The 23,977-nt window shown below is 41.5% G+C and overlaps 2 protein-coding genes across 2 annotated transcripts; one reads left to right on the top strand and one right to left on the bottom strand.

The window, feature by feature from the left end:
- Positions 1–540: 540 nt before the first annotated feature.
- Positions 541–11,841, bottom strand: CRYM (crystallin mu). The gene is made up of 9 exons (XM_059484668.1): positions 11,795–11,841; positions 10,940–11,599; positions 10,598–10,748; positions 9,485–9,547; positions 7,329–7,430; positions 6,310–6,493; positions 4,311–4,432; positions 3,369–3,453; positions 541–2,704 (listed from the first exon to the last, which is right to left on the bottom strand). The coding sequence occupies exons 1-9, from the start codon at positions 11,839–11,841 to the stop codon at positions 2,640–2,642; spliced, it is 1,479 nt and encodes a 492-aa protein (XP_059340651.1). The 3' UTR covers positions 541–2,639.
- Positions 11,792–22,662, top strand: LOC132080809 (cytochrome b-c1 complex subunit 2, mitochondrial). Its single transcript, XM_059484113.1, has 14 exons — positions 11,792–11,915; positions 13,487–13,579; positions 13,710–13,859; positions 14,292–14,356; positions 15,317–15,373; positions 15,736–15,860; positions 17,193–17,290; positions 17,719–17,776; positions 17,930–18,025; positions 18,872–19,071; positions 19,366–19,446; positions 20,012–20,088; positions 21,413–21,566; positions 22,416–22,662. The coding sequence occupies exons 1-14, from the start codon at positions 11,880–11,882 to the stop codon at positions 22,497–22,499; spliced, it is 1,374 nt and encodes a 457-aa protein (XP_059340096.1). The 5' UTR covers positions 11,792–11,879; the 3' UTR covers positions 22,500–22,662.
- The last annotated feature ends 1,315 nt before the right edge of the window (positions 22,663–23,977 follow it).

Genomic DNA, 23,977 nt, shown 5'->3' with positions numbered 1-23,977 from the left:
TACTGCATTCTTCCCTGCTTGGATTCCTGCACACAGAAGGTTGATATGTTCTTATATTAAGCAATCACATCAAAGTCCTGTTCTGTGCAACCTTCCATGATGGCTTTTTGCACTCATTTGCTTTGCTGTTTTCAGATTTTATCAACCTCTGTTTCCTTTAGAGTCTGGGAGCACTGGAAGCCCAGCTGTGACTCCTTTCAGTTCAGCTGGAGAGATTTTATGTGCCACATGTGCAATCCTAGAGCAGAACCCAAACCCAAACCATACACCCAGGCAATCTCACACAAGCACAGCTCCACCAAGTACAAGGTTCTCCTTCTTAAGGATTTAATACTCTGCACTGAACAGACATTCAGAAAATGTGCAGCATAGGACAACTGAAAATCTGAGTATCACAGAGGAACAGAGAACTCCCTATTTCTTCCATTTACATTCAGTGATCACATTTATTGAGAGAGCAGTCACTGCAACAACCTGAATACTTTCTTTCTTGTCATCAAATAAATCAACCACAAACTAGAAAAGAAATTGACAATAAAATGAGTGTCAAAGACAAACAGCAGTATCTATTTAATTTTAATATAAATGCAAGTTACACAATTTCATGATCCATTAGTTTGTAAGAGAAGGAAACATAGAAATTGATGCTAATATTTCCCCTCAGAAAATCTAAAGGTGACATCCAAGCAATTCCCATTGTAGCTGAACTTCATGACATCAGAGGTACAATACTGAAGCCAGGCTCCCAAAATCTCCCACTGCCAATGAAGCTGAGAACAATGTGGGTTTTCAGAACCAGGTCTTTGGACTGGCTCCATTTATTTTTTAAAGTGCATAGTCTGTAGGGGAGTACATGTGAAAGTAAACTGGACTTATCTTCTTCCCAAACACTGCATCTCACTTCAAATTACAAATCTGGTATAACACTGGCCCAGAACTGGGATAATATTGTTATAATTATTAATTGCAAGTTTCTGTGGAGTCATTGAATAATGGAGCATCATCTATTTTCATGTTTACCTCAGGTTAGTGTAGCTCTGCATGAAGGAACCAAGAAACTAAGTCAACACAAGCTTCTGAACACTTCAGAAATGACAGAGAAGAAACAAGACATGTAAAAACAGAAGGGTAATTTTGCTACAGTTAAAACACATAAGCTCACAGAGAAATTTCTGTTGTTTTTTCTGATGGAATAAACAGGATCAGTGGAGTTCAGTTTGGATCCACACCAAACATCCCTCAGGCCTATCAGTGGTCTGGTACCTTTCTATGCTACCTCTGCCACTTAGTACATTTTCCAACCAGCTTACACCAGGCTTACAACTGGGAATATTATTTACATCACACCTGCACTGTACTCATTAACCTCTTCTACACCTACCTATGCATCCTCCAGGGCTTTAATGCCAGCTGCTCCTGACCCTGCTTCCTGTTGCTCTGCTCTATTCTACTGGCATGTTATAAAATGTCATCCTACTCTTCCACAGCAGGAAGAAACACTTAATAGCCTGCATGAAATAATGTGAAAATGGAAATAAAATTTCACAAGGCACAACTTGTGAGCCTGAGACAGGAATTTGTTTCCAGGGCAATAGCTGTTTTTCAGCAGATGCTCACTCTTTTGCAAAGCAGTTGCATAACAGCACAAAACTGGAACTTTTCCTTATGTGACTGGGCTCCTCTGCCAGGAAAGGATAATGAAAATTCCTGCCCCAGCTAATATCTGTGATAATACAATTAACAATTGAAGCATGGTACAGCCAAACTGAAAAGATTTGCCTGCATACTTGAAAGGAGTTTGTGTGGTTCCAGCCTTCAAGAAGCTTAGCAAAGCAACTCAGAGGCACCATAGATTAACAGCAAAATCTTCCTACAGAATTGAGATAAAAGTTAAATCAGAACACATATTAGTCCTCACATTCTGTGTGACTCCTTGCAATGTGAAAATGGCAATATCCAGTGAGGCAGGTACTAAGGGAGGTACTAAGGAGAAACCCAGCAGTAGGGAGGTATTATTTTACTACATAAACCCCCACTCAGAACTGTGCCCTCAGTGAAAAACCACTGAGGGCAAAGGAAGGTGGATTGCAAGGGGTGAGAAAATGATGACTTCCAGTGAGCTGAAAGGGAAGGTGTGTCCAGGAGCCAGAGGAGGGCTGTGTGCCTTGGAGCCTGAAGACAAAGTCACTGTCCCGGGAGCACTGTAACCCACAGCTGCATTTAAAGTACCCTCACAGGTAAATATGATGCCAGAGCCCAATCTACAAACTGATCTATTTTACACCAGAATGAATTATCCCTCTAAAAAACCACAAAATCTACACACAGGCTTCTGCTACATAAATAATTAGAGAGGAAAGGCATTGATTCCAGAAAGATACCCTTGTTAGTATCACTGCAAACATCTAATACTTGCTGTTACAAAAGAGAGACATTCATTAACAATACTGCAAGTATCCAATATTTGAAATTAGAAGACTTTAGAAATTAGTCTATTGCTGAAATTTTACTTTTCCTTCTTGAGTGTTCTAGAAGGGCCACATGTAGATAGGATTGGTGCCTTTCTTGTTAGCAGAGGATTCATGGAAACTAAGTGCAAACGATTTTCTTGGCCTCACTGGCATTGTAGTCTTCTCTCTTTAGTTACCAGCTGACCAGGCATCATAAACAAATTTTGCTGCTACTGTGTCTTCAACTGCCATCCCTGAAAAAGAATTGAAGTTACCTTCAAACAGCTATTCAGCTGTACAAATTTTGCTTCAGAAGGGAACAGGAAGACTCAGGAGATGATCTAACTGGAGAGGAACAGGAATTATTTCCCATCCCAAACACCTAGAGTGTGACATTCAAAGTCCATAGCCATCATGCGGTGTTGGGTGTGTTGTATGAAGTTAATGTAACAGCAGGAATCTAATTTTCAGTGTTCATATCACAACTGGGCCCTTTTGGAGATGTCATGTATCTCAGAGCACGGCAATTCATGCCCAGTGGCACCCTTTCCCCAAGGCCAGCCCCACAGGACAGTGTCACATTGTCCCAGGTCAGACAGACCCCACGGTGGAACAGCGGGGCAGTCGGGCTGTGCTCTGTTAATAAATGCTGCACTCATGTCTTCAACAACTGTGAAATGGAAAATGGACTGCTATTGTTTGCCTGCTTTCCTATCACTTTTCATTACATCAATCCTGCTAGATAAACAAGAAGGGAAATAAAAAGGGAAAATGCAAATCAGAGTCTACTTTCTTGTGGACTGTGCAGTGCCACAGCGGTTCTGAAGATGATCAGCAGCTTTCCCACGCATGGGGGACCTAATAAAGAACAAGGCATTGTTTTCTGTCAGACTTGGACACAGGAAGGGCTGTTCTTACCCAATGATTTAAACACTGTTGTTTTCTCAGGCAGGGCTGGTTTTGTACCCTTCAAAACCTCCCCCAGCTCAGCAAAAATCTCTGCCTGTGAAAAAAAATACATATTTATACAAAAACATAATACCCACACATACATTAAGAGGGAAAAAAACCCTTTTCTTCTGAATGACTTCAAAAGAAAGAACTCCTCCAGTGCTGCATCCCAAAACTGATTACTTTCCATGGTGAAGCAGATCAACATTCAGACAAATTATATAGAAACTGGACAGAAATCAGAGGAGCGGAATGGTTTTCAAAGAAAAACAGCTGGCAGACTTTCCTCAGTAAGTTTTTTTACAGAGGACAGCTTGTTACTTGTCCAACAAAACACATGGGATTCCACACACATTACCATATCTGGAGCTCTTATGTTAAACCTCAAAAGTGTAAATCATATTTATTCTGCAGACACATTAAAAGAGAAAAAGAAAACTCCACTGAAGCTCAAAGAGTCCCTGCTGGCAAATCTGTGCAGATCATTGTCTGCTTGGCTTGTGTGGTCCATTCTTTGGGCTGGTCCATTCAGTGTCAATCACACCAAAGCCTCAGGGGAAGAAAGTTACAGGTTTTAATAAATAGATTTGAAGAATATTTATGATGACCAAACACTCCAGGAAATGTAAGTCTTTCAAAAACAATACATGGTTATCATCAAAAGCCAGTGCTGAAAACATGCTACTGTAATATGGTGTCAAAATGGCAGATACAGAGGTTGCATGGTTTGGTCACAGACAGAGCAATTGCAGTTTTTAACCAGTTTATCCTTCAACCCCTGCCTGGAAAGCATCAACAATTACATTTGATGCCCTAAAGGTTTCAGTGCAGGTCATCATCAATACCAACTAATTTCAAATGCAAGCCAATTGCCACAAAAACAAAGCTCATAGTTTCAGAAAGCCTTACCCCTGATAAAATAACATCTCCTGATTCTGTAAGAGCAGCATCTCTGGAATCCACAAACAGAACAGAATTCTTCATCAGCTCATCATCCAGTTCTCTCCAGTCTGGTCTGCTTGCTCCAACAGCTAAAGCAACAAAACTGATGAACTTGGGAGCAATGTTTAAAACAAATTCCAACCACATTTTGTTCAAAAGACACGTGTGAAGTAACAATCAACATTATTATGGAAATGTAATGTACAAAATTTCCAGTGTTAGCCTTGGAGAAATACTGATTGATAGGACAACAAAAAAACTCCATTCAAGATTTGATATGTCAGTAAAACAGCTTTGTCAGAAGAGTCTGAGTAGCTGAGGCAAAAGAAAATCCTCTCCCTTTGTCTGTTACCTTTTATACCATTGTTTTCATCAGATCATTACCAAAGGAATTTTTCACACCTTAATTAGATTACCACTTACCCAGAGAAACTGAAAACAAATCATGGAGCTTAATTTTTTTTACACAGCACCAAGATCATCATCAACTTGTTTTGGGCTTAAAAAACAAGCAAACAAGAAACCAAACAAAAGCTAAAAGGACTACCCAATTATACTGTATTCAGATATTTTTTACACACCCAGCTGCTAAAGAACAATAAATTTGCATTTGCCACATTTGCATTTGTTGCTCAAATGCCTCTCCAAACAGTACAAATGCTTCAATGAAGGGTAAAAAAAGGCAAGGAAAGGAGAGAGGTCTTTGTGTCTGTGTTGCCCCAGTGACTGTGGACCTTAATTGATTTTGTTCTACTTCTGACTTCCCTGCCATGACACAACAACTTTCAATGACAAAGGACTAAATCGAGTTTGAAAAATTGGTAGGAAGCTGCTGGGATGTGGGACCTTTCTTTAAATTGCTCCCTTTGAGAACTTGCTTTTGTCTTATTACCAGGCTATCTGGAAAGTGCACAAGGTCATCTGAAAAAGACCCACAATTAATGAAAATAAACAAACAGAGGCACATCCAGAGACTCCAAACAATAGTGTGGCAACATCATTACAAGGCAGGCAACAAAAAAAGCACCACTCCAAACCTCACTATAATTAGAGGTTAAATTATGATGTTCTTAACTCAGTTACTGCATCTTCATAACTCAAGTAAAAAAGTAAATTGGTGTGATCAACTCCAAAAGAAACAAATAGAGGAGATTACAAAATTGGTGGAAGAAAAGATGACACCACCAGGGCAATGTAACAATGAGCAGTAACTACTTAGAAATAAGAACATTTGTTATGGGTTACTTAAATAGAGAGGAAGGTGAGAATAATGACAACATGAGAACAAAGATGATGTGCCACTGTCGTATTTTCTGGAAAAATCCCCTTGCCCAGGATTCTTCTCCTGGGAAGCTGAGAAGCCTCAGAGAAAAAGGAAAACAATATTATCTCATTTGCTTCTCCTGTGTTTTGCTGCTTTGGAATGTGGTTTGGACATTGTTGACCAACAGATGATTGTTTCATTGGTTTCATGTGAATTGTTTTAACTTAATGACCAATCACTGTCCAGCTGTGTCAGACTATGAGGAGAGAGTCACAACTTTTTCATTAGTACCTTTTAGCCCTCTGTAAGTATCCTTTCTCTATTCTTTAGTACAGTTTAGTATTCTTTAGTATAGCATTCTTTTATATAACATAGATCATAAAATAAGAGATTAGCCTTCTAAGAACATGGAGTCACATTCATCATTTCCTCCTCCATTTGGGGAACCCCGAAAATGCCACAATGATGCACCACTAAGAGAAAAGAGCACATGGGAAAAGAGCAAATCCCATGCTCTAGCAAAACTGGATTATGCAGGCATTCTGACTCCAGGAGGACAGGCCTGGGAAAAGGGGTCCTCGGTAAGGTGGAAAAGTCAAAATGTAAAGAACATTCATTCCACGGAGCACAGAGAACTGCTTCTCAGCAGATGGTGATGCTAAGCAAAGCGATAATAAACACCTGCTGTACACAAGAACCTACCATTGATGTGGGCACCTGGCTTCACCCAGTCCCCGAAGAGGATGGGAGCCGTTGCCATGGTGACTGTCACGATGACATCGGCCCCTGTCACCGCCTCCTGGGCGGAGGCGCAGACCCGCACGGGGCCGCGGGCAGCGCTGGCGAACTGCACTGCCCTCTCCTTGGTGCGATTCCAGATCCTCACCTGGGGGAAACACAACAAAACACACACAGGTCAACCTGGAGAACTTCTCCTTGCTGAAACAGAACACTTGAATTAAGTTTTCACTAGATAGTTAAACATCTCCTAAAGGCTGGAGATTTTTTCCCCTTTAATGCTCTTATCATACAAGTGATTAAATACCAAGAGTGTTCAGCAACATTTGAATGCCTGTCTTGTGATGCTAGAATAACATCTCCTTGTAGAGGAGATTATTCTTATAAAATGCAAATATTTCTGAAAATTACATTTAAGCGAAAGTCACAAAAAACTTATCCAAGTATGGCATATACAGTAGGATCCTCTCAGACAAAAAGCTATCTGAAACAACTTTGATTCCTATCTTTTTTTCTTTTTAAATATCAACATTTGAGCAAGAAATTCCTGCTGCTCTGACTATTCTTGGGTTCTGCAGAAACAGAACCAAAATGTGGTTAATCTTAACTTTTATGGTGGATTGACCATGGCAGGATACCAGGTGCCCACAAAACTGTTCCATCACTCCCCTCCCCAGCAGCACAGGGAGAGGGAAGAGAAAACAAGATGGAAATATTAGTGGGTCAAGATAAAGGCAGTTCAGTAGAACAGAAACAAATGTTGCAGAGACAGCCTTGATGCTGTGTGAGCACTGCTCAGAAGCAGCCAAAACACTGGGGTGTTATCAGAGCCCTGAGCTGCCAGTGCACAGAATTGTGAAGGCTGCTCTGGGAACAGGAGCTCCATCCCACCCTAAGCTGATACAACTTCACTGGCTGTACTTTCTTTACAATGAATCCTGCTAGAGAAAAATAAATGTATCTTCTTAAGAAGGGTCTGTTACCTCTTTAAATGTGAACAGTTCTGTGAAGATATCATAATGGCTGTATGCTTGAACACCAGCTCCCAAAATGCACAGCACTTCTGCAAAAGGTGGCATCAACAACTGAACAGGATCACAAATACAAAAAAAAAAAACAAAAGAGAATATGTAAGGATAATATATTAACAGGCATTACAAATATATATCAAAATACTACAAAAGAAAGCAGTATTGTTAGCCCTTTTAAACAATAAAAAAGAGTATGTAAACAAGTATTCAACAATCACCATATATATTGTGCCTTTCTTTTAATGCACAAGCAAGCATCAGTAGCACCAAAGCACATCTTGGCTTAATTCCAGCGTTGAATTGTCTGACTTGAAATTCAGATTTAAGATGCAACGGCATGAACAGCAAGTTCTGGGGCCTCTGCACACTCCAATATTAACACACCCATGTGGCTGATTAAGTGTAAAAGCACAGTGCTGGTGTTCTGCACTGGCTGAAAGCAGGGCTCAGAACCCCAAAAACCATCAGGACTGAGAGTGGCAGCTGCACAGGTAAACTGGCCCTGGCAGCCTCACACCAATCCACCCCTTGGCATTCACTGGAGCCATAAATCACACCACAAGCATATCCTGGCACTGCAAGAGCCATAATACAGAGACATGGTAAAAGTAGGGATGGTTCTGAGGAACAAATAATAAAATTCAGTTCCACAATTGTTTTTGGCTCTCTGTTTTAGTTCTTGTCTGTGATTCACCAGTACTTGGCAAAGAGGAAGACAGGGCTGCTGGAGCCCAGCCCTAACTATCCTTGTGTCTTCTTTATGCATTTGCTGTGGCCACTCACTCCTGCCTAAAAAGCTTTAGAATTGTCTAGGCTCTCAAGGTTTATTCTGCTGCTAACAAATGGAGAAAAATCTCATTGATGCCATTTCCCAGTAGTAAGAATTTGTTTTAATGTGCCTTTTAGAGGCTGTGAAGCCCAGATTTCAAAGGTCCTTTGCGTAAAAGGGGTCTGTGAAAAGCAAATGCCATAAAAACAAGATGACAAATATGAGCTAAACTCAAACACTCCTGAAAATTTCCAAAAGAACACATGACAATGAAAGACCTGATCTTGAAGTACCTTCAGCAGCCAAGCTCCTTTGAAGCCAGCATGGACTGCATAAAAACCATAGAACTGACCAAATACAGAATGGCCAAAATGAATGAGGTCCTGTAACCTCCTGTCCAAGGAGTTCATTGTAAATCATTCTGTCCTTTGGTTCAGGAGAAGCTCCTGGGGACAGGTCCTTCACTCAGTTTTATGCCAGTGTAGCTCCATTGCCATGGATAGAGTCACCCTGGCATGAACTGCCCCTCACAAAACAGTGAGATCAGCCTTCATTCTGATGCAAAGCTGAGGAGTGACAAACAACACTATTTTTCAGCTCTGGCTCTCTTCTTACTGCCTCAGGCTTTGAGGTGAAGGCTCAAACCCTGCTGTGCAATGCATGGCCATTTGCTCTCTTCCTGATGTTAGCAGCCCAACCAAAGACAGTTTTTCTAAAAGAAACCCAACACAAAAATTTCCAGCTGAAATGGCAGTGACATAAAGCAATGCACAGTCAGATACAGCTCACCTGGCTTTAGACACTGAAATTTATGGCCATGGTCAGGGACAGTCATCTGGACACCTTCCAGTGACAACAGAGACACTGACAGACACCTTTTAGACAAGTTATCCATCTATACTGGGCATCATCTATCTTAAAAGAAATGGAAATGTTCTTTTCCCCTCTTTTTACAGGTCCAGTGCCACCCACCTGTCCTGTCCTGACAGCAGAAGGCATCTATCTAAATAAAATTCAATATATCACCTCAGCTACATCACTCAAAGCCATAAAGGGGCATGTTAAAACACAAACAAAAGAAAGAAAAAACAGTGAAAGACAGCTCAGTGAATTCCTAGAAGAGGAAGCCACAAAAATATAGCTCAGGTTCCTTCTCCAATCACACACAAAGTGTAAAAGCCAGACACGACTGACTCAAAACAGTGAATTTAAGTTTTCCCTGAAAGTGCATATGTTATGATAAATCTAATTTCAAGCTGTATTGGATGAAAAGACATTTGCATAATTTGTTCTAGCTATTTTATAACTCAAATCCCCACTTAGAGAACAGAAGACACACCTTGGTAGCAATGGCAGAAACTGCAGCTGTTCGTTTTGCTGTGATGACACTGCCATCCATGACCTTTAAAAAATTCAAACAGACTGAAGTGAACACTGAAAAATGAATAAATACCAAACTCATCCAACTTGGGAATGATGTGATGTTACAGATATAAAAGATATACACATGTAGAAGTCAGCAATTATTATCATAGGCAACCACAAACCATACAAAGTCACATTTAAACTGGGCAGCTCCTCTGTTTATCCCAGTTCTTCCACATCATTTCATCAGCACAAAAGGAGTGAAAATGATCAGAGAAGAGCCACCTCTAACTCACCCAGCTCCTGAGGCACTGCACTTCCCTGGCTCTCCAGCACAGGGAACACATGGATGTGACTAAAATACTCTGTGCTCCAGGAAGGGAGCAGTGCAAGCTGGCAGTGATTCCCCATTCTGTCCTGGTCTGTACAGAGGGGCGACAGGGAACCATGGAATTCCTCAAATGTGCATCACACATGGGACACTCCCGCCTCAATGTGCATTAGCTACTGCATACATATTAATTATGAGGCAAAAAACTCAAGGGGTTTGGTAGAAGAACCCAAGATAGTTTTCTTGACCGGTTTTGTCCCTGATTAATAAATGATTAATGAATCATTTATTAATGATTAATAAATCATTATTACTAAATTGCAATGCAAATAATCACTATTCTTTAAAAAAATCTGAAATTATTTAAAGAAAAAGTAATCAGACTCTGAATACTAGTCCCTGCAATGCAAATTGTAGATCTCTTTCAACTTGAGACATAAGATGGTTCAAGATCTGTTCTTTGCCCAGCAAGGTGGGGGGGCGGGGGGTAGTGGGGGGGTATTTTTGCTTTCAAATGCAAGATAAACTTCTCCTAGTAATTTCTCCCTCCCAGTTACACTCTGAGCAATCAGATTCAAATCACAGGCTTCAGTAAATAGCACAGAGAGTACAATTTAACAGAAACGAAATATAGACAGCTTTAAGCCAAATCCTGTTGGTAAATTCAGGCCAATTTACACCAGCTCCAGCTTCCAAGAAGCAGAAGTGAGAGCGGACAGCATGAGCAGAGGAGAACGCAGGACACACGAGACTTACAGCTTTCAAAGTGCCATTGCTGGGGTCGAACAGGAGCACAGTCGCCTGGTGGGAAGGCACGGAGGAATCCTTCAGGTGCTCATAGAAAGTCACCAGCTTGGTTGTCAGCGCGTCGTCCGCAGCGCTGTACGCGGGCATGACTCCGAGGTACCTCGGGGGAGAATTTCCTGCGTTACTCGCGCACCGCTACCACGGGAGCTCACAGCCAGCGACCGTCACACCGCTACCGGCCGCTCAATCGGCAACTCGGTACCGAGGGCCTTTTCTGATGCCCCGAACCCGCCCGCCCGGCCCCTGCCCCCCGTTGCCGCCGTCCCTCGGGCAGCCCCGCCGAGCCCTCACCCGCCGTGGCGGGGCACGGGCAGCACGGTGCGCACCGGCTGCACCACGCCGCCCGCCGCGCCCTCGGAGAAGTTGGCCAGGGCGGCCTCCAGCGCCGGCAGCAGGAGGCTGGCGCGGTGCAGGTGCTTCTCCACCTCCTCGGCGCCGATGAACACGGGAGGAGTGGAGCCCATGGCGTGAGCCGGGCGGACGGGACAGGACAGGATGGGATAGAATAGAATAGGGTAGGATAGGACGGGACGGGATGTCGGGACTCCGAGAGTGCGACACAGCGCACCGCCCGCACGGCCGCTAAGAACTCGCCGGGGCGGCCCCACTGCCGCCGGCCCCGCCGCGGAACCGCCCCGCGGAACGGAACCGCCCGTCCCGGCTCCGCCTCCGCGCCCCACGACCCTCACGGGCGCGGCGGACACCGCGATGTCCGCGCTGAAATCCTGCTCGAGTGTGGCTCCGGTGCCCTGGGCATTGTTGTACCCGCGGGCACCGTCGCTGTCCCGCCTCACCAAGGCGGCGCTTGGGGGGAAGGCGCCTGCGAACGCCACGGAATGGCCCTGACATAGGTTGGGCACAGCCAGCCTGGGGTCCCGCGTCCTGATGGACAGCCCGTACGACAGCCGCCAGCGGCACCCCGCGCCCCGAGGCATGGCCCCGAGGGTCATTCTGGGGCACATTCCCGAGGGACCGTCGCACCGAGACCCCGCGCGCCGCGGGGTGTCACGGCCCGCAGTGCCCGGGAGGGGGCGACACCCCCGCAGGTTCGCAGCCCCCGGTGCCCGCGCGGTGGCGCTGTTGCCGCCCGGCGCGCCGCCCGCCGGAGCAGTCGAGTTCGGGGTGCGCTCGCTGGAAGGTCAGCGCGGCGCAGGGCGTGCCGGGAAGGCGGGGTCTTCCTCCGGGACAGCCATCTTGTCCTGGCCGGGGCCGAGGCGAGGGTAGCGGGACGATGAAGGGGTTTCCGGTGGCCGCGCGCTCTCTCTCGGTGAGCAGGATCCGGGCGCGTCGTGCGCGGCGCGGGAGAGGCGCAGCTGGCGGTGACAGCCGTTGTCTGGGCTCGGGGGCTGCGGGCGAGCCTGACCCCGGCCAGCCCGGGGCGGTGAGCCGGGCGGGGGGCGGCGGGTGGCGGTCGTGGCTGCCCGGCTGCCCGCGGGGTCGGTGTGGGCTCCGGGGCTGGGGCCGGGACGGCGGGCGGGCGGCGCGGCGGGACGGCGGCTGAAGGTCAGACAGGCCGCGGGCCGGGCCTGGAGCTGCGAGCGGCGCCCCGGGCTTTGGCAGAGCCGCCCCGGCAGCGGCCCACGAGGCACGGGGAGAAGGGAGGTGAGGGGGATCCCGGTGCGCTGCTGAAGCTTCAGCTGCCTGGGATGAGGTGGTGCCCTTGGCATTGGCGCGTCCTGGAGGAGGGCAGGGGCAGAGGGCTTGTCCTGCCCAAAGCTCTGGCAGAGCTGGCGGACAGCTGGGTGGAACTGTGCTGGATGTGCGCTGGAAATGCGCTCCAGCGGGACGGAGAATGACCTCTGAGTGACAGCGTGTCAGTCCGTTTTAGATATGCGGTAGTGGTTCATAAATAAGCAGACTTAGAGTTTTAAACTAGGTGTCTTACCAAACCCTTGGAGGAAAGGTTGTTTCCTAGATTCATACAGTGAGCAGTAAAGCAATGGGAATTACATCACTGGCATCCGTACAGCCCAGTGCAGTGGTGTTCCTGTCACTCGGTTTTCACCCTGAGATGCATGGGAATTAAGTTATCTTCTAATGTTAAAACGAGAGTAATATGTAAATATACTGGTATAAGCAACTTCTAAAGTTCATGGAAAGTAATAGCATTTCTGATTTGAAATCAGTAATCTTGTCATTTCTGTTGCCAGCTGCTGAATGCAAGGCTCTTGTGGTGTTCACCTCTTTCCTGTGAAGCGCTGCTTCTGGTTATTAAAATCCTGGAATATTAGAATCATGGAATGGTCTGAGTTGGAAGGGACATTAGAGATCATGTCATTCCAGCCCCCCTGCCATGGGCAGGGACTTCTTACACTAGACCAGGTTGTTTCAGGTCCTACCTAACCTGGCTTTGAAGACTTCAAGGGATGAGGCATGCAGAAGTTCTCTGGACAACATGTCCTAGTGCCTCACTACCTCACAGGGAAGAATTTCTTCCTGAAATCTAATGCAACTCTATGACAGTTTAAAATTATTTCCCCTTGTCCTGTCACCATGTGCCTGTGTAGAAAGCCCCTCTTTATCTCTTTTAAGAGCCCTTTAGGGTACTGCAAGGCTGGAGTGAGGTCTCCCTGGAACCTTCTCCTGGCTGGACACCCCAGCTCTCTCAGCCTGTCTGTGTAGCAGAGCTGCTTCAGTCCTTTGATCATCTTCATGGTCTCCTCTGGACCTATTTTAAGAGGCCCATAGTCTGGGGACTTGCCTACATGCCACTGTTTTTACTCCAGGGTTTGAAGTCCTTAATTGTATTTCTACTTTAAAGTCAGATTCTTTTTCAGTATTTAAGGAAATGTGATGAACTAATTAAGGGAATCCATTCTCTTATGCTTTCTCCTTTAGAAGAGATTTTACTCACTGAAAGTAGCTCCTAAAGTTTCGTCTTCACCAGCTGCAGCAAAGGTGAAATTATGTCCAGACTCCCAGGGTCTTGAGGTCAGTATAAAAATACAGGTTGGTTTAATCCTCCCTCTGTTTTAAATTTATTTTTTAAAACTCAGTCAAAGCAGAGCTGTGATAGTACTTCCACTGAATGAAAACAAAAGTTTTTTTCTTTTTAATACAGATCACAAAATTACCAAATGGCTTAGTTATTGCATCTCTGGAAAACTTTTCTCCAGTTTCAAAAATTGGTGTGTTTATTAAAGCAGGCAGCAGATATGAAATCAACAGTAACCTGGGAACTACTCACCTGCTTCGTCTTGCATCTAATTTGGTAGGTGTTTATTGCCTTTGTTATTATGTTGACAGTAGGTGAAATGGTTTATTATTGCAAAAATAAATGGTGTGATAAAATGTAATGTAAGAGATCTTAGGAAGTGGAGAACAATGTAGCGTGGTACTTGGTTATGTGGTTCAGAGCGGGAGAAATGATAGTGTGTCCTGGAAGATGGGAAGTAATACTCATTTATAATTGTGCTTTCTTCTGGGGTCTTAAACTATATATATACTATATCTGTATCCAAATATACACATAACTAATTCTATTCAAGCTGCAGTAATAATTAGTTCAGATGGTTGACACAAACTCAGTTTTGTGCGTGTGTGGAATATTTCTGAGTAGTTTCTCTTACTGCTGCCATCAACTCAATATCTGTGTTTTAAACAGCTAGAATTGTAAGTTGACCTTTTTTTGTTTGTTTAATAGACTACTAAAGGAGCTTCCTCCTTCAGGATCACTCGTGGCATTGAAGCTGTTGGGGGCAGCCTGAGGTTTGTACCCACATAGAAGGATAATCTGTGTTGCTGAGATGCACAGGAGCTCTAGGACTGAAGGAAACATAAGACAATAAACACAAAATGTGTAGGTGGATAAGCTCAGCAGGGTACTTGAATAGTGAATGTTGCCAAGGAAGATCTTTAACTTTTTGTTCTGTTAAGCTTCAAGGATGAGCTCATGATTTGTATCTTAGAAACACCTTTCAGTAAACAGAATATAAATATTGTGCCCATGGAAGAAATATAATTTGTCTAGGAGCTTAATTTTCTTTCTGCCTTTGCAGACTTTGAGAATAACTTTCCTAAAGTCAGTAGATTCCTTTTTTTCCCCTCCATCTTTTGTGAATAGATTGCAGCCTTGGGAGCAGTACAGACAGTAGTTAGCTTTTGTGAATTGGGGGTTTTAAGCCTAGAAAACAAGACTTAAGAGGAATAAAAGAGGGATCTCACTGTACCTGCTTTATTTCAGTGTATCTTGAAATAATCTAGAAAGATCTTTTTATCTGTTTGGTCAAAAATAGTGTTTTATGACTCTACCCTTTTTCTGGTCCTGTCAGTAACAAATATGTTGAAGGAAAAGGACAGGATCAGCTATGTTTTCTGCCCAAAGAAAGTAATTTCTAAATCGCTTTGTTTAATACATAGGCACTTTTTCCCCCATGTTTTGCTGTTCAACCTTATTTGCTATTTTACCTTGAATTATTGTGATACCTTAAATTCTGATGGTCACAAGACACTTGTTATTACTTGAATATTATTACTTGAATACTGAAGATGTGAATTTTAATTGAGTCTGTTTCTGCTCTGTGTGTGTTTAAACAGCATCCCAGACAGATTTAAGGTTAAGTAGCTACTCCAGTCTGTACCTTGATTAATTTGATCAATGGAGAGTATGTGTGAAAATTCACTTCTGTGTTCTTTGCTGCAATGGATTTTGGTTTTTTTCTCATGCAGTGTGCACGCAACAAGGGAGAAAATGGCTTACTCTGTTGAGTGTCTGCGAGACCATGTGTAGGTATCTGGGTGGGCTGGAAAGGGAATTACTGCCTTCTTTCACACTGTTTGGTGGTGAAGACCTGTCATTTTACAGGGTGGGAGGAATATCTGTTCTCATGCTTTTGTAAAAAATCAGTAAATTACTATATTAATATTCAGCTTCATAGTCATGTTACTGAGCATACAAATGCTACAGAATTGAATTATTCTACAGAATTGAATTATCCTACTTTGTACAGCAGTGCTGATAATTGCTCTGGCCTGAGTGATGTGTTTTGTTGTTGATGTGTTGCTTGCAGATTAATTTGAATTGCTTTGAACTGCAGAAGAAGCACATGTTAGTTTAGTTTAATGCCTTTGTGCCCTTTTTTATCTAGTGACACAGTGATGGAATATCTCCTGAATGTTACCACAGCACCAGAGTTCAGACCATGGGAAGTAGCTGCTCTTCAGCCACAATTAAAAGTTGATAAAACAATTGCACGTCAGAATGTTCAAGTTCGTAAGTGTGTTTTTGATCCACTGTATTGGCTCTGCAGGAGTTCCTTCAAAATGAAAAAACAGTTTGCATTTTGCTCTGTCACATGAACATTGAATTTTTCTGCTTATTGATAGGTATGGTCTTTGTGGTGTTATGGAACTTTTCTTAATACACAGATCTTTCCAACCTGTGGTAACATTTAGCAAGTAATATGCTGAAGACATCTTATCCCATTCTCCTTGACATCTTCCATTTTACATTTTTAATTCTTTTCAAGTACAACCAAAGAATGTGCATGTCATAAGTGTTGTTGACAATATATTTGCAGAAGCTTGTGTTCTGAAAACCATATTTAGGTATTACTCATAGGTGTGAAAATAGTATCCTACAGACTTCTTGAATTTGTATGGTTATTTTGGTATAAAAACAATATGTATTTTCATCACACTGAAAATGTGTTCCAGCTTCAAGGTTGTAAATTTAGATTTCTGAGTTTAAGGGAAAACAAAGAGGAAACACAACACAAAGCCTCAGTCAGGTCAAACCTATTCCTGTATATCTTGTGTTATTAACTCATCCTCCAAGATCACCCAGGTAGTTCTACTCAATAAACAATAATTTGTACCACTCTGAAGCGTGTTTACCTTTGTACCCATTGAAGGTGACAGTGTAATGTTGGAAAAATCTCTGCCTCATACTGAAGTGCTTCTGTTTTTAAAATGAGTCTTTTTTTTTTAACTTATATCAACTGCAGGTTGGTTTTCATAGTAATGTAATATTTTCAGTTAGTTATGTTCAGAAACAACTATAAAGAAAGGAATCTTTCTCTTGAGGAAAAAGTGTGAGCAAATACAAGGAGAATATCAAAACAGGAATTACTAGAATGCTATTGGAATGCAAAAAAACTGATGAGAAGATACTGGCATCCTTCATCTGAGCAGGGAGATAGATGAGACACCTCACAAAGCTACAAACATATTCTAGAGAGCCTGTTCTTTCTCAAGAATAAGGAATGCCTACAGTGAAGATGATAATTCATAGGATGCTGCTCCCCTTCTTCTAAACACTGATTGCATTTATAGCTTGCTGTTGAAGCCAAAGTGTTGAGCATATATGTTACTATATATAAGTTTATTTTGGTTACTGCTTAGAAAGTTAAAGAACAGAAGGCCTCAGGCCAGATTGCTCTAGCCCAAGGATTTGGAAACTTCCCTATGAATTGGATTATTCCAGACCTGCTTTTGTAAATTGTATGGTCCTTAAAGTGGACCACAACTCCTTCATTTAGTTTCATTCATAACCTTCATTACATGTGGATCTTGTGTTAATTATCTGAAACTTTGTTCCTCTCAGGAGTGCTGGAAAAGTTGCATGCTGCAGCTTATAAAAATACTCTGGCAAACCCCTTGTATTGCCCAGACTACAGAATTGGAAAAATTACTTCTGAGCAGGTAGGGTTCTTTGTATTGTGCTAAATGTCTGTTTCAGTTTTTTGTCAGGAATAGGTGGTGAGAGAAAATTAATTTAATATATATACAGTCAGTATTTACTACCTTATTTTTTAATTAATCTGGTGTTGAAATAATTTATTTCCATGCAACTTTTAATACTGGGTACAGAACTGATATTTGCATTTAAAAAGATGGTTAATGTCAGTGGCTTACTGTTGACAGTAAGGCTGTCAATGAAATGCAGGTGTTCTTGTATATAAAAGGGTTTTGTAGTTGTCACTGGGAAATGCAATAAAATTACATTCTATAGACAGTTCCTTTTGGAAGCTTTGGAATTTGCTCTAAGAAGTATAAGGGGCTATGTCAAAAACACACATGATTTTTGTTCTTTAAACAAAATCCCCTAAAATTTGAATTTACTGTTGCAGCTCCACCATTTTGTCCAGAACAATTTCACAAGTTCAAGAATTGCTCTCGTAGGAATAGGTATGTATGTTCCTGAGTGAGCACTGCAGGTCCTATGGGAAAACTGCAGGAGAAATTGGAGTTCTCTGTAGAAGTGAACTGTTACCATAGGCTTCACTTTTATTTAACTGCTGTAGCTTTTCAGTGTCATTGCAAATATTTGTTGTGTTGCAGGTATCTATCACTCTACCTTAAAGCAAGTTGCAGAGCAATTCCTAAATATCCGAAGTGGAGCTGGTACTCCTGGTGCAAAGGCTGTTTATAAAGGGGGTAAGGATGTTTCTTTATGTATTCTGAGTGACTGATTTTTTGTTTATAAATAGTAGTATTCAAAGTTACAAGTGAAAACTGTACAGTTGCACTAAATCTGGGCATTGGAAGTGACAGTTCAGATGCATGTCCCATTTAAATAAGCAGAAGATTCCACCATGGAAAGTTCTGGGATAAAACTGAACCCAGCTCTTAACAAAGTTTTACCTGGGACATCATTTTTATCTATAAAGTGAAAAATAAGCTGCCAAATGGTTTCTCTTGGCAGTTTTGCTAAAATTCCTGTAAGAGTAGGTTAATGGCTGTCAGGAAATGGAGGCAGGATTTCTCTTTAGGAAGATGTGTTAAATGTTGTAAGTCAAAGCAATGCTTAGCCATTTCAGAGCAGTGTCTTGTACCATTACCAACAGCTATTATTTAGTTGGAGTATTAGATGTGTCTGTAAAGACATGAAGGGGAAAAAGAAAGTTTCCAGCATTTAATATTAATGTTTGACTGGAATAGCTTCAGTTTCTATAACCCAGCATAAATATTATTATGAACAGAAGGTACACTATTTTCTGGGTATTTGTTATGTTGAATTTTATCATCTCACACTGTGTGTGGTTCAGGGTCAGATTCAAATAAAGCACAGTAAGGTACTGGGTCTTGTGCTAGCAAGAAAAATTTTGAATGTTAGACTTTTTAAAAATTACCTTCAGCCTCATGCTCCCTTCCTGAGGAGGCATGCAGTAACTTCAGGCCTTGCTCTTCTCTTGTTAAAGGGAAATGTTTCTTTCCATGCCTGTGAATGTACAGTAGTTTCTAATTGAACACTCTATTACCTTTTTTCTGTTGTATTTCTAGGAGAAATCAGGAAACAGACTGGTGATAGCCTTGTCCATGCTGCTATTGTAGCAGAAGGAGCTGTTGTTGGGAGCCCAGAAGCAAATGCCTTCAGTGTCCTTCAGTATGTTTTGGGTGCTGGGCCCCTTATCAAGAGGGGAAGCAGTGTTACCAGCAAATTGACCCAGGGTGTTGCTAAAGCAACCAGCCAGCCATTTGATGTAAGTTCAAAGGATTTTGGAACTGTATTCTGATTTTTAAGTAAAATGTGTATTATCTTTTGCAGTTGTGCAAAACAACACGAGAGGTCACTGCCTTCAGCTCGAATCTTAATTGGTTCTTGCACACATTGCAATGTATCAGGGAAGGGCTTCCAGTCTGATCTTTCCTCAGCACAGATGAAGTTTAGCTTCTTGAATTACAGTACTGTAGATCCTAATAGTAATTATTTTCCAGTGCTTGATGCTGAATTACTCTGATGCTTAAAACAATTAATGATAATGTTTGTTTTGCAGGTTTCTGCATTTAATGTTAATTACTCTGATTCTGGGCTCTTTGGGATTTACACCATATCCCAGGCTCCAAATACTAGGGAGGTGAGTTGCTGATTATAATTTAAGCATTAACAACATAACCTTCAAAATAGTGATTTGAGATAGTGACTGATTCATCTTAAAAAAGAAAAGGAAATTAATATGATTTCCTGTGTAAGAATGCTGCATATTCAGTTATGACTTAGCTCTGTTAGCTGGGAATGAGACTTGCTTTGTGGGAAGGACAGATTCATAATATGAACTGAAGTTAATAAAATGCCTTGAATTGCTGACTGTAATTGCTGATATACATTTGTAAGCCAGAGTATATCATGAAGAAGATGCTGTCTCTTGAGGCTGGGAGAACTGAGCACTTACATGAGAAATGGTGAGACCATATAAATGAATGCTGTGGTGCAGTTAAAATCCACACTGGTTTTTGTGCATTTTTGGGAATATTTTACGGTGGTTTTAGTTTTGTTATAAAACTTCTCAGAATTGTGTTCAGGCAGACAATCCTTACATTGTCAGCTGCTCTTCCCTTGAAGTTTCCAAGATACCAGAAAATAGAAGTAACATGTTGAAATTTGATGTGGGAAGAAATCTTAAATTATTTAATTTTCCTCAGGTCATTAAAGCTGCTTTGAACCAGGTGAAGGCAGTTGCTCAGGGCGGTGTCACTGATGCTGATGTCACAATAGCAAAGTAAGTGTGCAAAGAAGTCTCATGTGTGTAAAAAGAATTTTCTTAACAAGTTGTGAAAGATGCAACTATTCTGTACAGCTGAGCTTATCCTGTAATTATTTCCATGGGGAACTACTCACAGTCTTGCATTAAAACTGAGCCCCTGTTCATATTTTTTTGAAATCTGTACTGATTCTCCAGTAGTGTTACTTCCTAATAAACACTTGTTAGAGAAGTGTTAATATTTTCTGAAGACTGTTTCAATGTAAGAAATTAGCAAGTGTCAGCAGGTGCTGTCATTTTAATCATACTCTGTAATGTTAAGATGTGTTTAAATTAGAATCCTAAATTGCATTATTTAGGTAATTCCCTTTACAGTTACACTGAGCAATTCCCAAAACAATTATAATAAGCAATCTGTGCCATCTTCAAAGAAAAAGAGTAATGAGGGTCTGCAAGTGTGAAATACTGAATTAGTGATGGCACACCAAGTGCTGGAAATACCTGCCCCTAGGAATATCTGAGGGAGGGGGTTTCCAATGCTAAACTGCATGGAGCTTTTAAAGCTGCAGTTGTGCAAAACAACATAGTACAGAATTGAGTAACAAAATGAAAATGTTGTGCGTTGCAGGTATAAAACACAAGACTCCATGTAAAGCATAGTTACCCAAAATATGATAGCCTAGACATGATTGGTTCTGCCTTAGTCACTGGTAGCTAAATGGTGGATTCTGGACTTCTTACGCTGGGCATGATTTGTTTTGTGTGTTGTGGGTTTTTTTGTTCTTTTTTAACAAAGCTGCCTAGCATTAAGGAGTTACATGCAGTGCTAGTGTGGCTAGTTTTCTTTTTCTTTTTTTTTGGAGTTCCAGTTCTGGAATGGTTTCATACATTTCCTATATTCCTCTTTTTCCTTTATTGAAAAAAAAAAAACCCAACCAAAAAAACCTACAACAGAAGCTTGAACATTTACATTCACTATTTCTTTGTCACTTAGGACAAAATTGCTCTGCATGCAACTATTCTTAATGAGAAAATTAGATATAAACATGATAGTTTGTCTAACTGCATTGGTTACCTAGACAGAAAAAAATCCTGAGCTAGAGATCTTCTGACTGTGTGGGGAGACAGAGGTGTTCAAGTACCTGTCATTTTCATGCTTGGACTGTTTGTGGTGCCTCTTTCCTAACCACGGAATCCTTCCCTATTAGAAAAGGGAAACCTTTCAAAATAAAATCGTGAGAAGTTCAAAAGGACCAAAACCTCATTGTATTTATGGGGTGGTAGGGAAGGTAATAGCAGGGCTTCCAAGCTTGCTCATTCTTGATGCTTTCTTTGATGGCAGAAATCAGCTGAAAGCCAACTATTTGATGTCAGTGGAGACCTCAGAAGGGTTGCTGAATGAAATTGGCTCTGAGGCCCTGGTTTCTGGCACACACACATCCCCATCTGCTGCTGCTCAAAAAATCGACTCTGTAGCCACTGCTGATGTTGTGAATGTAAGTATGTGTCAGCAGGCACAGGTGCTCCTTAATCACTGTGTCAGGTTTTTTATGGAAAACTGATGCTCATTTCTCTGTGTTTATAAACATACACATATTCTGTCTTTAAAAATAGAAAAGGCAGCTCATTCACAAATCCCAGCTGGGTATCTTTTGATGTCTTTACTTACTTTATTAACAGAAGATTCTTTAATGCACGGTAAAACTAGTGTAGCTGGGAATTGTGTAAAATTCTCATCTTCTTCACTAAAATTTACCAAAACTGCCAACTAATATTAATGGTAAACTTCATATTAGTTCCAGTGCAGGTGATTCTGTGTCAAGGTTTTTAGGATTTCTGAGTCTGGAATAATGGGTGTGTTTAATAAAACAATTAAGCTTTCAGTGACAAATAGGTGTAACTTTGTTGCTACTGCACATTATCTTGTTGCTTGTATGTGAAGCTAATTTCTAAAAATCTATCATAAAAAGAAATTCTGAGATAAAAAATATGTTTTTTCACAGTCATTGTTTATTTGTATTACAGCAACTAGCAATAGCTTTAGTAGGAATGAGATACATTGTATTTTATGGTGTAATAATTATTCAAGAATTAACCATTTTTAGAGTTCAGGCCTTTTATATCCAACTGTATCTGCCATTTCTGTTCACATTATAAAGTAATGAGCAGCTGCATTAGAAGCAATTAGATTTATACAGCAAAAGGAGGCTTGTTTACATGATGGTGTGTTATAGTAGTGCCAGGATTTGTTCTTTGTTTTAGTAACTTGAAGCTGATGAGTTGAGTAGCATCAACTCTGTTGTAGTGAATATTTCCTCATATCCACTTTCCTGACTTATTTTCAGGCTGCAAAGAAGTTCCTCAGTGGGAAGAAATCAATGGCAGCTTCTGGGGAGTTGGGAAATACTCCTTTTCTTGATGAGTTGTAAAAACAAATCTGGGATGGATTTGATTCAAGATGGACCTGAGCTCTAAGTCACTTATGTTCTAAATGAATTACTACTAACTTGTTATTTATGAATTCAGTTCTTTCAGAAGGTTAAGTGGAGTAATTGTGGGCTTGCACTCATCAAATAAAGTGCTGAGTTCATACATTTTGTGTAGAAGTTTTTTTCACTGAAAATGGTGTATAAAAGGCTGGTAAATCTGGCTCTGTACAGTGGAGGTAAAAACCACAGTGCAAAAACAAGATGAGTTTTGGTCAATGTAATAAAAACCAAATATGTAAAAAATGATCACTGCAATGAAGGCAAATGCAGTAATTACCACTGGTTAGCCATGTATTCTTGTATATTCAGGAAAAGCTCTTGATAGTTTGTCTCTACCATCCTTACATGAATTAAGTTGAGACTTGCCTTTAAACAAAGCTTGCAGTTCCTGCTTGTCTGGGACTAGCAGAGATTTTGTTTCTCCATGGCTTCTCCACAAGTGGCACTGGAAGAAGCCTTTGAGGGGATTAGCCATGTGTAACTATACGTAATAGGACATAATCTCATAGGACATATTATTTTTTTTAATTCTAGGCATATATTAAAAGGAAACAGATACAATACATCATAAGAAATTGAGGGTTTGAAGAAGCCAAGTTTTGAGCTGTTCTGAAGCAAAGCCAAGTCTTGCAGACAGGTTGCATGTGATACACAAGGGCAGGAGGAAGAGGTCTCAGCATGAAGGAGGTCAAACATCTCTGGCTTGGAATGCAGGATTACACAGGGCACCAGCATCATTGTGGAGTGCAGCATCACACTGTGCCTGCTCAGTGTCTGACCTGTACCAGATATTTGCAAATTGCTGGTAGCATGAGTGAACTCACCACACTAACTGTGAAGATTTATACTGAAAAACATCCAAGTCTATATCATTATCACTACTGGACCCAGTGTCATCTTCATCCTCAGTGTTTTCACTCATACTGGAAAGACACAGCATGCTATTACTTGAACCTGCAGTAATTCTCATAGGCATTTAGTTAGCTTTTTATGGGAGCTTAATTTTTTTCAAATGCTTGTTCTAAAGACAAGTTCTTCAATTCTGAAGCTCCTCTAGTATCAAATATTATATTGTCCATTGTCCCTTGTGTACTCTTTCCTTTGGACTTTCTCTTTGCTCAGTCAACAAAAAAACAAGCTCTTCTTTTTCTGCTCTTTCAGCATAGTAAATGATTTATTTAAACATAAAGGTTTAATCTCTTGGAAAGCCCCTTGCTGTGTGAGCTTCCTTTCTGCTGTTCTAGCCTAATTATCTCATTTTAATACTTGTGTTCCTTTGCCTACCTCTGAGGTTTATTTCTGTTAAAACTCTGCCTCAGGAAAACTTGGAACTGCCTTGTAACCCATCTAGATTAATTCTGCTGCCTGTGTGGACCACCCTTAGCACTGAGAGCAAGATCTTCTTAAAGGCTGTTTGC

This window comes from Ammospiza nelsoni, chromosome 17 (genome assembly GCF_027579445.1).
Source record: "Ammospiza nelsoni isolate bAmmNel1 chromosome 17, bAmmNel1.pri, whole genome shotgun sequence".
Lineage (NCBI taxonomy): Eukaryota > Metazoa > Chordata > Aves > Passeriformes > Passerellidae > Ammospiza > Ammospiza nelsoni.
This window is presented reverse-complemented; position numbering and strand designations above follow the sequence as displayed.